At 33.7% G+C, this 15,433-nt stretch overlaps 1 protein-coding gene across 6 annotated transcripts in view; it reads right to left on the bottom strand.

The window, feature by feature from the left end:
• The window catches only part of LOC117899539 (acetylcholine receptor subunit alpha-like), a 47,327-nt gene that overhangs the window by 20,706 nt on the left and 11,188 nt on the right, over positions 1 to 15,433 (bottom strand). For 4 of the 6 annotated variants that reach the window (XM_034809617.1, XM_034809613.1, XM_034809615.1 and 1 more), the window contains one exon: positions 13,416 to 13,596. The exons of 1 other annotated variant lie outside the window; for it this stretch is intronic. In XM_034809617.1, the coding sequence (XP_034665508.1) occupies positions 13,416 to 13,596 (181 nt within the window). Of the gene's footprint in view, positions 1 to 8,349; positions 8,531 to 13,415; positions 13,597 to 15,433 lie in introns of all 6 variants that reach the window. One more of the 6 variants, XM_034809616.1, reaches the window with a different exon arrangement.

Here is a 15,433-nt window from a genome sequence, read left to right on the forward strand (position 1 = left end):
TAAGTGTACCTTTGTCCGTAAAACGAACTGAAGAAAAAGGATGAGTTAAACATTTTAATGCAGGTCTGCTTACTAAGGACCTGAAACTAATTTTATGATACAATCACCTTAAAGGAAAAGGTTGAAATTCGATTGAACAACACTAAAACTAATCATTACATAGGTCGACATTTGTTAATTTCAGTCAACTCTATTGTTGCCATAGAAAGCAAAAAACACTGCCAGGGTGAACTCCCTTTACCATGAACTATGCGCTCAGCAACAGAAGTACACAAACTTGGCTACATCATTTCGGAAACTGATGCTGGTCAAGATGATAAGTACTGCATACATGGTCCATGCATGTATCTTATCTGATCTTATATATCTTGTATCGTTTACACATCTTTTATCTAATAGTACTGTTTTATACAGCCCAACGACTGCAATACTCAACGGAACAAACGGACTTTTTCCGATATATTTGGGGGCTTAAAATGTTTAAGCTCGCTCTCCTCTCTCCGAGGCAGAGAGTGCAGGAATTGAGCCGGCAGCAACATTGCTGGAGGGGGTGGTTGGCTATCCACTGCAAAAGAATTTCGCCATTCTAAATACAATAATGATTCGAACTGATCCTAATTCGGGGATCTCACAAGCATGAACATTCTCAACGGTTTTCTCTTATCTTCAAAATCGTGAATGCCACAGATTTTTTCCTTTTTGTGGGGCGGAACGGGGCGGGGCGAAATGTTGATAACAGTGTAATTTACGGAAGTGTGATGCAAAATTTGGTTGCTCTAGCTCTTATAGTCTCTGAGAACTAGGCGCCCATCAGGACAGACAGACAGACATAGCTGTATCGACTCGGCTACTGATACTGATCAATAATATATTTACTTTAAAGAGTCGGTAACGTTTCCTTCTGTGTGTTACATTTTTCGACCACAAATCTAATATACCTCTTTTACTCTTCGAGTGCCGGATATTCAAATCCCAATTTATTGTTATATACAATTACTTGGCTAGTTTTTTAACTTAAATAATAGGGAATTATCCTGAATATCAATACAGGTAGAAAACTTACTGTTGAATTACCAAGAAAAATATTAAAAATTACAATTTCGGTTTCGAAGCAAACAGACTATAGATAAGGGCCTTTTTTTTATTGGAAAACATTTTTTTCAACCTTGAATATTTGTTGATACCTTAAGACCAATGAGTAGTAAAGTTGCGGGGCGCTCCTAAAGTCGCGCCTTTACGTTCATACCCGGTACTTATTCTGTATATGCATATGTGACCTTATTTCGAGTTTTGGTTTGAACATATTTCGCTTAATCTATAATTCACATTTACATTATTTCTCAACCCAACACGCCCTCTTAGTTCGTTCTCCTCTTTCTGCAGCAAAGAGACGGCGCGCTCTGGCGGCAGAGCGTGTGCAGCGAATGACCCGGCAGCAGCATTTCTGGAGGTAACCACTTAAAATAAAGCTAGTCGCTCTGGCTATGGTCCGATCTGACCATACTTCGAGAATGTAATGTGTATATGGCCATTCCCTATGGAACTGTGTTTTTTTTTTGTTTTCTCGTTTATTAAAAATTGTGGAAGCCACATATTTTCCTTCTCTGCACTTGTATCAATAAACACTTGTAACAGTGTGATAGTACAGCAGTCTGCGTTCATAGTTTTTATAGTGTCGGAGTATTAAGCCCTCATCAAAACGGACAGGCGGACGGACAGACAGACAGACATACATATACTCGGCTATTGATATGCTGATCAAGAACTTTTTTACTTTATAGGGTCGGAAACGTTTCCTTGTGTGGTTTCCTTCCTTCCACAAATACAATATCTCTATTTACTCTTCGATTTTTTTTTCTCAAGGAACCAAATTGACTTTTTCTGATAGTTTTTGGGGTCTTACAATTTTTCAATGAGTTATTGTTTTTTTTCTATGCCAGAACTTTTTTTTAAAGAAATTTTAAAGACTGGTTTTTTTGTTAATGTTTTTTTTACAGGTAGATAAATAAAGAGGTAGAGTTTTTGTAGAAACTTAAGTATCTTAGCTTTGGTTGTAAAGAAAATTTCCATTCTGAAAAGCTGTTTGATGCAGGTACAAGTTTGACCTAAACACGTAGTGGTTATAGTTTACCGTCTGGGAAATATAAGGCTTTGAAATACCGACTCTCCTTAGATTTGGATGATATCTTCAATACCCTCAACGAAGAAATTGTATTTATTATTATATGTTTTATAGGATATAATTTTTTCGACATTTCCTGAGTTTTTAAAGTCAAAATATCGTAAAAAAAATACCGCACAAAAATGATCATTTTTGCATTTGAAATCCTAATATTTTCCAGACGGTAGGTAAAATCACAAAGTGTTTGGCTATACATGCATTCATCAGCTTTATATTATAATGGCTAAGTTCATTACAACCAGATGTTAGATACTTAAGGGCTACCTCCAAAAAAAAGTTTAGAAAAAGTTCTGCCATAGAAAGAAAAAAAAATTAGACCATTTGTAAGCCTCATAAATTTCAGAAAAAGTTGGTTTGGTTACATGGGGGAAAATCGTATTGGGTAGTGTAATTAGCGCCAGCAGATTAGATTGAATCATTATTATAGCCAGAATGAAGAAATTCATTTGCAGCGGCTATCCCATACTCCCACTCATTCTCTGTCTCTCGCTCACTCTGATTTGTGCAGTGGATCTGGGGGAGGGGGAAGAGCGAAAAGTGAGTGTTGGTTTTGAGAAATGATGTTAATGACAGATGTAGAACAATTATTTAAAATTCTTAAAAATGCATAAGCTAATACATATGTATGTATGTACATACAAACATACATACATATATACTGACTGAGTGGCAAAAGCCATGGTGCTGAGCGTTAAACTCTCATCTGGCTGCCACAACCGAACCGAACAAACGTCAGTGGTTCAAATGCTAGTAATGATAATTACATAACAGCATTTCCAGCAGCCTACTAAGGATTTTCGGACTCAACAACCGATAAAGATAACTGAAATAAGATTGCCAAGTACCCAAAAAGTGAGGAAATTTAATAATTGTCTGCGAAAGACAGATCTTATATAAAATTAAAAAAAAAAAAAAAAAAAAAAAGAAATACTGACTGAGTATACCGGGTATACAACTTAGGACGCGCTCTCGAAGCCGACTCACAACCACAACGTTCCTACTCGTTTTTTGTAATTTGTTTTTTCCAGAGGCAAGCTTGGGGTTTTCATATACAGTGAGCCTTTTCAGTTGCGTACATTTAGATCGCTAAATATTTTAAAGTAAATATACAGTTTGTTTGCAAGACGAGTGGGGTGATTATTAGGCGAGAGTTACAAAACAGTCGGAACCGACTTTGCAAAAGTTTAAGCGATAAAAAGAGTTTGTTTTAATGCAAATTATGTGGCAGGTAAGTTTTGATGCCAAACAATGAAACGATTACACTTCCCGACACGATTTTGCCTCTAGGAAGCAAACACACTTTTCCTGAAAGATTTGAGGCTTTCCAAATTTTAGTTTTTTAAAAGTTCGAATTTTATTTAGTAGTGTTACTTGCGAATTTGATAGATTTTTAAGTAAGCGTCTCTCACAGCATACGTCGGATGGAGAAAGTCGTTAAAATGGGCTGTGAAGACGAAGAGCTTTGGGCAGAAGCAATGATATGCCAGCCCTGGGCAGCTTAGCCAAACATCATTATACTTTGGAACTACAAATTTAATAAATTTGTGTCCGCTATTTAAACAAAATCGCACACTCTGCGTTGCCAAATTCAAACCATCTATAATTGATCGTTTCGTGAAACGCATCTTGTGCTTTGTCTGATAGCGAGTAAATAGCAAGTTTTCACAGGACTTGAGTAAATTAAATGAAAATCTGTTTAAGTCTAGAGAAAATTAAAAAAATGGGGAAACTTCGATTGATGCTTTCATTGGCTTAAACGATTTTGTGTATTAGTTTTGATATTGAGTATCTTTTATGTTCTTTTTTCGAATGTATAGTCAGTTAAGCTATTCTATTACCTTTTGATAAAGTGACAAAAAGTGATTTATATAAATTCCACTCCCCATCACTCTCTTAGAATACCATAGATGAAAATGCTTTACCCAATTTATATTTTTATATTTATTATATACATATGTATATTTTGCCAATTTTTAGTAAGCATGGAAATCAATCATTTGTATATACAACAAATTAAAGCTAAATTTGCAGGTGGCTGTTCAGAGAGAACACTTTTTTTGTTTAAAATACATGTAATAATAATGATTCGATCTGATCCAGGTTCGTCAATCTGGTGGGCATGGTCATTCTCTATGATATCTTCAAAATTGTGAATGCCTCACATTTTTTTTCTTTTTTGGGGGCAGAAGGGGGCGTGCGTATGATACCACAGAGGTCTGGATACAAAATTTGATTGCTCTATATTTTCTAGGCTGTGAAATCTGGGCGCTCAACACGATGGACAGAAGGACAGACAAACGTCTATCTCGAGGCTTTATCGACTCATCTATTAATGCTCATAAATAATATATACATATATCTTATAGGGTCGGAATTGTTTCCTTCTGTGCGTTACACACATCCACTTCGACCAAAATGCTTATATAGCCCTATAATATTCGAGTTCCGGGTATATAAAAAAAAAAACAAAAGTTTCTTGAACGATTCTAAATGACTACCTGAAAAAATGCTGAATTTTCACATATGTACATTTATACCTTATGGATTTACTCGAATTTTTAGTTTTTCGCTACATATGTCATCTACATCTACATCGCTTCTCACACCAGCCCGTCTTTTTAGAACGCTCTACTCGGCCAGAGGGCAGCGCGCTGCCCACTGAGCTCGCAGAAACAATGCTGGAGGGGTTGGGTAGCCACTACATATGAATTTGTAGCTCTTATAGTCTCTGAGAACTAGATGTCAAACAAGCCGGAAAAACAGACATGTGTAGCTATATCGACTCGGTTATTTAAGCTGATCAATAATATATATATGTACATTACGGAGTCCGAAACGTTTCCTTTCCCCCTAAAACCTACCCTTTAGCTATTCGAGTACCGAGTACAAAAACCCAAAAGGTTTTTCGAATGATTGGTACAATGATCGGCCAGTACTGTTCATGTGGTCTAATTGTTGCTAAATACTAAATACCCATAGCCGGCCATTAATTCAGATCGAAAAAATGTGTATATTTATTTCCTTATGTTAGTTACTTATGTATATCTGACTAAGATTATAATACTCCTCAAAAATATTAACCAATTCTGGTGATAAATTGAGCTCTTATTATATGGCACTGTGGACACAATGGCTCGACGTGCTTTCCTTAGAAGCAATAAAAAAAATGTATACGAAGTTACATCGGCGATCATTTTCCGAATCAAACCATTTAAAAATTGTTAATGGTATTTGTTTTTTGTATGGAAAAAAGTTTATGTTCATTTCTAAAAAAGCACCTTTATAATTTTTTTCCCGTAAAAAAACTACGGGTTTCTAGTCCTTGCCACACAAAAATATATATTTATTTAAGAAATACAAAGTAACAAAACTATTACAAAAATTCGTGTAGCGAAAATACAATGGTAGATCTTGTTGACTAGTGTTATTTATATGATTATTTTGGAGAACTCGTCTCATACTGAATGATTTTCCAAAATTTCGGTTACTCAAGATCATATATTAAATACATGTATTTACATATACATATAAATATATACATAAATAGTTAAAAATACTCGTATAAATCGTTCAACGCTGGATTAATTTTCCGAAGGAGTACAAAAATACATGTTTCGAACAGCAATTATTTTGTAAAACTGAAAACTGCAATAACTATCTTTATTAAAGTAACCATGTGAGCTAATGTTTATTCCTGGTGAAAAAAATAAGATAAGTCTTTAATCCCTTCTCGCTATACTTTGTTTGGGCGTCTCCCCAGAATTTATATTGAGAAAGAGATCAGCTTTTAAACGGCTTTCCAGCCGTGGTCGCTGGAGTAGACGGTCGTCACCTAAAAGACCTGCAATTTCGATTTTTGTTACCATTGCATATGGATTTCACTCACTTTATTTTTTTCAAGAAAGAGTTGAGGAATCCTTTTAAGTAAACAGTGCTGCTAACACAACTATAATATTTCTTATTCACTGATGAACTATTCCAAAACGGAATTTTAAACCATTTATGATTTGGCTAACCTTGTTACGACACTTTAACAAAGCAATTTAAACATTGGCTAGGGCAGGATGCTCGATGCAAGGGCTTATTAGCTAAGGGTTCAGAAATATATAATATTTCACAAACACATTTTAATTTTAAACACATGCACATAGTAAGCACTGTAAAAACGTGCGAGATTTCCTATTCCTTTACGGAGTACAGGCATAAGAACGCCATTACCAAAGCAAGTAAAGAAATATAAATAAAAAAGGAAATAAATCGAAAAAGTACCGTATTTCTAAGGCATTCACCACAAACTGCATATAAATTGAATAAGTTTATTTAAAAAAAAATCACATTTTCTGTTGCCAAGACGTATAATGTTTTCGTATTAAACTTGTAACATTAACATTTTTGTAAATTTTAAATCAATTTGAAAAATCTGGATTATTGTAGCTTGGGTCTCAATTATATCTTGAGCACCATGTAGAACACTTATACTTTAAAATTAACATGCTCAAGCTAAAGCTTTTTAAATGAAAAATCAATAAGATCCTATAATGGCAACACATAAACGTAATTTTAACACTATATTTAAAACGAACGTTTTCTTGATCTACTCTCGATAATCTATAATAATTTTGTAAAACTCGTCACAAAAGCCCAGTATTTAGATTGAAAAAAAATTCGCGTACCAAAGAGTCACTGATGCTTTGCCAGCAGCCGAGTGTGAGTTTGTTGTGTTCATGTAAATAAATATATGTAATAAATAATAAATAAATTAAATTTTCCTTTGTTTTTCCTTTTCCCCATGGGATTTCTCGATTGGATGTGTCACCCATTCCGAGGCGGAATATAGAATATTTATATGTTTGTCCTGGGCCTTGCAAAGTACAATCGGCATTTCTAGGGTGATGTTATACAAAACACAAAACAATACATAATACATTTTCTCGAAAACAAAAATGGAATTAAAAACAAAAAGGAATGTCACTACTTTTATACCCGGTATTCAGTCAGTCTGTGTATACATATGTACATATGTACATATGTATGTACATATGTAACTTTATGATTTTTATCGAATTTTACATCTTACATTTTTTTTTGCTACAAATCTATTTCATCCACCTCTACATCACATCAACACAACCTTTAAGCTCATTCTCCCCCATCACAGGGCGCACACGGCAAGTTGGCATCGAGTTGCTGGATGGGGTGGGGGATAGCCACCGAAAATTGATTTCGTAATTCTGGCTACAATAATAATACGATCGGATACAGATTCTTCAATTTGGTAGATATTCTCGTATCTTCAGATACGTATCTTGTGGATTCCACAGTTTTTCGTCTTTGTGGGGGAAAATTATAAAATACACTTGTAAAAGTGTGCTATCACGTCAGTCTGGATGCAAAATTTAGTTTTGGCGCTTTGGTAGTCTATAAGACTAACGGGACTAAAGACGGACGGGAAGACAGTCATGGCTATATCGACTCGGCTATTTATGCTGATAAAGAAATATATGTAAATTTTATGGTGTCGGAAATGTTTCCTTCTGTGCGTTACGCATAGTGCTTCGACCAAAAATCGCATATGACCCTATAACTCTTCGAGCACTGGACATAGTGCAAATAATATTGATTAAAGAGTATATTTAAGATCATGCGCCTTCTTAAAAATATAATTGCTTATTCAGATAGTCTTAAATATGAAAAGTATAAACTTCACCAGCTAAGTTAAATCCATGCAAAACTTAAGAAAAGTTCATGCAGGGCCATTTACAAGTAGGTAATTCTTTATTTAAATAATTTAGAAGGGACATTCATAGTACTCAAAGCGCTGAAAATGATTTGAAATAAATAAACAAGTTAGCATGCCATGAAATTAAGCATGCAAAATGCAATTCTTAACTTGTTTAACAAGGATAATCATGTAAGTGCACATGTTCAAGGTACATATGCATGCATGCATATAGATAAGCATGAATTTCAGTGTGTAAGTATGTATATTTATGTATGTAGTTCAAGCAAGTTCAAACAAATATGTTTTTTATATACATATACGCAATTTTTAACTAAGTGGTTTAATTAACAAAAACGAAGTCAATCAGATTTATTTGTTAGCTTTAGAAACAACACACAAACTAAACTTTTTAAGGGTCTAAAATTAAAGAAAGTTAGATTAGCACCTTAAAACCATCATAGGTCCAACTTCCTAATTTTAAGATGCACGTTTGTACGTCATATGGAAAATATTCAACATCGATTGAACAAGACGATTTATAGACGGCAGGTGGTTGCCAAATCACAAGTCCATTACTATAGACTATTGCTTTTGTCATAAGTGTGACTTCATAATGACCATCAGCACTGAAAAATATATATTTTTAGCACAACTCCTGTTACCATGTAAAAATACGCCAATAATTTGTTTTGCGAACTAATATACAAATATAACCATTATATTTCATATAAATTTATACATACTTAAATATGTATTTTTTTTTTTTAATAATTCATCGCAGGTATGATTGGATTTTGATCGCAGCTTTTACTTAAATATGTATGTATGTATTCAAATATATAGATACAAATTTATATATCTTTACATATACATATAGATATCTGTATCTGTACACACATATGTATGTATAATGTATGTAGTTAATTACATCCATACATGAATAATAGATGTGTACTTACATACATATGTACATACATATGTTTAAAGGAATACACATACAAAAATAAGTTATTAATAATTTTTGATATATAATAAAATAGTTTTTTTATTTGAAAATTCTTTAGTTTTTATTTTTAGTGTTAATAATTCACTAAAGTTTCCCTTTTTTTGCAAAAAGGACATAGGTTTTGGCTTGGTGTCGCATGGGCCATTTCATGGAGTAGGAAATTGCAGAACAACATTATAGAACACATACATACATATATGTACATTTGTTTGCTCACAGAAAGTATGCAAGTGTAAGTATATCGTTCATATCGCTTTATGTTTCCCAATTTCATCGTTGCCCTACTAGGGTTGTTCATCCGATCATTCACAAAATTTCAGGTGAACTATCAGAGTACTCAATAATCCCAGAATGTTTGTTATCCCATTATATTTTAGATTTATATTCATAAAGAACAGAAGAATTACACTATTACCATTAACGAGGCTATTATAAAATTGGTCCGAAACTTGTAACGCACAGAAGGAAGCTATCTTAACGAAATTGTATGTATAGATGGGGATGTGGATTTGTTTTCGGAAATGATCTGGTCTAGCTTAAGCGTAATCGAAAAATTAGACAGTTGATAGTTTTTTGAGAGAAAAGCCTGTTTAAAATGTTCGGTCTTACTTAAAGTAAACAGTATATAATATACGTGTTACCATCTTTTAATAAACGCCAATGTCACATTGACACATAGTTCTGCATGCAGATTTGTCAATTCTTTTTTATTATTATTCATTCACACGATATAATAACGGAATAAATCCTCTACAACTATGAATCCGATGCATCGATTTCGGGGTGGAGACAGAGACCCCCTAGAGCGATGTTGATGTAGTAATGGCGGAGGCGAGTCTAAGGAATGTTCCTGACACTCCTTTAGGGAAACAGGGTCTCCGGGCTGAGGAATCAATACCTTTCGTACCTGAAAACACAGGTAAAACAAGATCGAGCTCGCTGTGGCTATGCTCAACCTACATGGGACACGAGCAGCCAGACTCTCCTCCTCACGCGACCATACGCACCCTTATCGAGAACGCGACGCCAATGAAATCAGCCTGCTAGTGGCTAATGCCAAAGCACACCTTTGTCAGTTGGGAAGCACCAACACAAATTAACGAGGTGAGAACATACATATGTATATCTACTGACCATCAAGATGGTCATTTTAAACTTGCTTCTCACACGATACAGGAGGATACTGGAGGATCGTTGAAAAGGGCAAGGAGTTTTGGCCAAGGTGTATTAATTGCATAAGGAAAAAAAATATAAATATAAATTAACATATGAGCATATGTACATATACAAATATATACATTTGCATACATACAAATATATCAATTTTGCTAATTGTGCGTCTGCTTTACAAAACTAGAATCAGATAATGGAGTGTAATAAAGTCCTGAACCCTAACGGGAACGTATAAAACGTATAATAAATCTTGAAGAAATATGAATTAATTTAGATTATGTTTTGTTTGGAACTGCCACCAACCACCGAGACATTAAAATTCAAAAAAATTAGTACAATTCTTCATTATTGCTTTTTAAACCTTTCTCACAAAAAACAAACATCCGAAAGTCAACAACACATAAATGTAAATTATATATATATGGATATATTTAAATCAGAAGAAAAAGTTGTAATTGTAGTAATTTGAATTTATACCAGCGGTCAATTCTAATTACACTGTGTCGCACAGTTTCACATTGTGGTTGCATGGGGAGAAGAACCTTTTCATTTTATTTTTATTTTGCAAAATTTGTGAGTATACAATATTTTGTTGACAACACGGCTATATTCAGTTAATTCCCTCAACTTCTGTTGATCCATCTCCCTTCCCGCCGACCCGAAATCACCCGTTTTTTACTGAATTCACACCATTACCAATTGATCCGTCTCTCGCTTAGTATGTTTCTCCCTCGTACGTATTTCCAATTTTCCAATTTCACACACTACTTAAGTATTTCAGATTTTAAATTACTTCCAAATTTGAATACAATGACATCACAACTATCCGCCTTATTAAATATGCGGTTTGTGGATGCTTCCTCAACATTACCGAAACTTATTGATTAAAGTCCAAATTAAACGAGGAGGGACGCGTGAAACGCTTCATACGCATCTTGTATACCCGGTACTCAGTGGTACGTCTGTACCTTAAAGGTTTTTTTACGAATTTTATATTTTACATTTTTCTACATCTACATCACATCTCACGGCAACACGCTCTTTTAGCTAGCCGTCTCCCTGGAGCCGCACACTGCACGAAGCAGAGTGCGGAATGAGAGAATGTGCAAAACATAAAAAAGCTGCTGGTCGGAGTGGGGGTAGCCTCTGCAAACAAATTTCTTCATTCTGGCTATGATAATAATCCAATCCATCTAATTTCAATTCGGTGAACTGATGGTCATTCCATACGTAATGCCGTTTTTAGATTTCACTTATTTTCAAAGTGTGGATACAGCAGATTTTCGCCCGTTGTGGGGGCGGAAGGGGGATGGGCTAATTTCTGAAACACACTGGTATCAGTATGAGCATACAGCAGCCTGGAGGAAACATTTGGTGGCTCTAGCTTTTATAGTCTCTGAGAACTGGCCGACAAACAAGACGGACAAACGGACAGACGGAAAGATATACAGACTCCGCTATTGATGTTGATCAAGAATATATATGTATACTTTATGGGGTCGGAAACGTTTCCTTATGTGCGTTACATATGTACATCCACTTTTGTGCACAAATACAATATTCACTATTTACTCTTCGAGTACCGTGTAAAAAAAAAGTAAAAATCGATAGAGCCGTTCAGGCGTAGGGTTTAAAGATAATATTGATTTTAATTGATATGGATACTAGCTGTACCCTGCCACGAACACAAGAAAGCAATTCGAGTTTTTAGTGGTTCTGGTGGGGCTTCGAGTTGAGGTAATTTGACTTTCCCGCCAGCTCAACACATTCCTTTCATTTAATTATTAATCTGAAGAGCTTGGCAGTAAGTACCGACCGGCGCTATAATCATCAGCTGCATCATATGGAAATGCAAGACGGTCGTACTGCTGACTTCGAGATACTGTTACCTGTGCACGTTATTCAGCTACCCTTTCCCTATCGTTTTCACATCTTTGCGAGTGAATCAAATATTTCGACTGTTCTTCGGCATCGACGTGCACGACTTTCTGTTGGTTCCATTATTATCCTCTCGACCGAAAATAAAATTGTTAAGGGAGTCGAAAGCCCTGGAAAATCCTATATTATACTTTCTTATACACCAATATCTACTCAAATCGGTCGCTTGAATTGACATTAAAAGTAGATTAAAACCAGGCTCATAGATGTTGGAGAAACAAACACAACATTTGTATAATACATACATATATATGTACGTGTAGAGAGAGTGGAGAGTTCTGAAATTGAATGATTGGAAGTAACTGGTTCAATGTTAAAAAAAAGGATTAGAGTTTTGTAAAAATAAAGAAATCTTGGCTTTGTAATATTTAATTTGTCTAGCCTAAGAGATCAATTCGGAAAAATGCTATTTGATCGAAATTGTACTGTCATAAGCACCGAATACGCCCCGTTTATTCTCGTATTGCCTGTCACAATTCGAAAATTGTTTTTAGAAATAAAGTTACTTTGAACGAATTCTTGATTTTCTCGATGCTTATATGCCTCTATTTCATCTATACCCAACTCTTCCTGTATTTGTAATCCGAAAATTCTGCTTTAATCATTTTTAAGCATGTTTATCCAGGTACAAATTTTCAATTACTAACAAAAAAGAATTTAAATCTATTACTTATGTAAGTTATACTTAAAAAATACACATATTTAACTGGAAATATTATACATGGGAATTTATAAGTACCGATAGCCGGCCTTTAATGTGACGATACATTACTTAATTAAAAAACAAAGAGAATAACTGTTTGCACGAGTGCATTTTATATGTGAAATTATGAATTATGAAGAATATACCTTAAATTCTGCTTATGTATTCAAAATCAAGTTAAAAAAGATGGGCATTTAATTTATTAAATTAAGTGTAAATATCTTAAATATAATTATATATATAAAAGGTAAAATATTAATCAGTATTAAAAGGTAAAAAATGTTTATTTATTTTATGTACAATATTATGTATTTACCATTGTAAAATAAAAAAAAAAATGTAGCAATTACGAAACAATGGTAACTATAAACAAAAATAAGAGTGAATGATTTTACGATCTGTCTTCAGTGCATTAAATATTTCTATATATAAATTTGTTTTTGTCAGCAAGTAAACCTGTGTACGTCTTAGATATTTTCAATTACTTAATATAAAAATATAGTAAAATGCGTTAGAATTCAAATTAAAATTGTTCGTAAATGCAATTTCGGAATATAATGTATTTGGAAGGTAAGTCAAAATGCTGCTTCCTCTCAAATATTTGATTTTTAAATAATATAAAACAAATAAATTTGCATAAAACAAAAAAATAATGATTCTATAAATTAAAGGCAGATTTTGACAGACCTACCTTAAACCCGTCATAAGTCCAACTGCCAAACTTTAGAACACATGTCTGTTCATCAAATGGGAAATATTCTACATCTATCTCACAGGATGACTTGTATATAGCTGGCGGCTTCCATTCGACTAATCCTTCAGAGTAAATTGTGGCTTTTGTTGCAAGAGTCACTTCGAAGTTACCATCAGCACTACATTATATTTATTTCAATATCCGAATCAATTATGATTACTTTTTTTTTATATATAATTATAAGGTATATTAGGTTAATCGAGTGTTTTTAGATAATCTAGCTCTTTAAATCCAGCTATTATTATTTCTGTAAATGTTAATTTTAAAATTTAACTCATCGTATTTGGATATGTCATATGTACATATGTATATATTGTATGCATACACATATCTGTTTGTATGTGTTTTTGTGCGATAATTCTGTAATTTGAATAATGACGATTATTACACTACCCGACAAGATTTTTTCTCAAGGAACCAAACCAACTTTTTGTGAAAGATATGGGGCTTACAAAAAAGGTACACATAAAAAGTAGGCTTTTTTAACGCTTTTTTAACAGTACCCAAAAACTTTGTGATGTTAGCTTACCGTCTGGAAAATGATGAGCAATACCTTAAACGACGCCGAATGAATGCATCTAACCAACAAACAACGAGGATGGGCGTGTGAGACACTGCTTACGAGTCACAAACTAAAATCGCAAAGTGTTTGGGTCTAATTTTTAGATACTTATATCAAATAGATTTTCCGAATGGCAAATTTCCTTAAAATCAGATCTAAAATTCTTAAGGTTTGTAAAACAACGATTCGCTAAGTACCTCTGAAAAAAGCATTAACAAAAATTCTCTAACAAAATAGTTATGCCAAGACAAAAAAAACCATAACTCATTAAACATTTTTATTGCTCCATATTATTCAGAAAAAGTTTCGTTAGTTCCTTGAGGAAAACAATATAACAGTTTACAAAAAAATAACAATAAAGAATTTCTTTGTATGAAAAATTAATTTAAATTCTTGTTAGGTAGAGACTCTCATCAACCATTAAACTGTTCAGCATAGGTTGGCATTATATAGCCAACAAAAAAAACTTGTAAAAAAATTAATATAATCATTAGGAAAAAGCCAGCCACATTATTCCTAACTCTTCATTGTTCCTTAATATATGTAATTTTTCAGTAATTTTTAAATATGATTTCAAACTGACTGGTGAAAATTACAGTGAAAACGACAGCAGGATTTGCCAGCTTAAGATTATAAATATATAGTCGCATACAACATTTTTAATAATGCAGAGAAAAAGGGTTCGATGACATCAAGCTGAGACGACCGGCTTTTAATTTTAAGAGCAGTCCCATAACAAAAAGACATGATCTGCAAAGCTCGAGTTGAGCACCAATTTTCTGCCAAATGTACATACATACATATGTACTTATATTCTTTTTTGTACCCCTTTTTTTCATTCTCGACCAATGCGCCGAGTTGTGTGGGAGCATTTGGGAGTATGAACTTTAAACATGAAATTTGTTAAGATGTCCATATGTTTGTGTTCTTCTATATAAAACAAAAAACATTACATCGGTCAAAAATGATTTATTTGTTTATAAATATTGACCATCAACCAAATGTCTTCTGAATTTCTAAAGTAACATTTATACTCGTTGGAAAAGCCAATATAATTTGCAAATGTTAAATGTAATGGGTTTAAAAGTGCTGTTTATATTTTGTGTTCGATTATTTTAACTTTCAAAACTTCCGTTTTAAATCTATGTAACGCTTGTGTCCCTCATGCATACGGAAAAATAAGTTTCCGCTTTATTTGGTCGGTTATTGGCCTCATTATATAAATATATGTGGTAACGAATTTAAAGATTACTAGCGCGGTACATGAGTAATTAACCTTCAGAGAGATTTATTTTTATTTAGCAAAGAAAGAAGACGGTGACGAATTTTGAAAATGCAATTGTTCTACAATTTGAACGTAACCTGGTGAGCCCATCATGTACTTAGATCATCG

Source organism: Drosophila subobscura, chromosome O (genome assembly GCF_008121235.1).
Source record: "Drosophila subobscura isolate 14011-0131.10 chromosome O, UCBerk_Dsub_1.0, whole genome shotgun sequence".
Classification (NCBI taxonomy): Eukaryota; Metazoa; Arthropoda; class Insecta; order Diptera; family Drosophilidae; genus Drosophila; species Drosophila subobscura.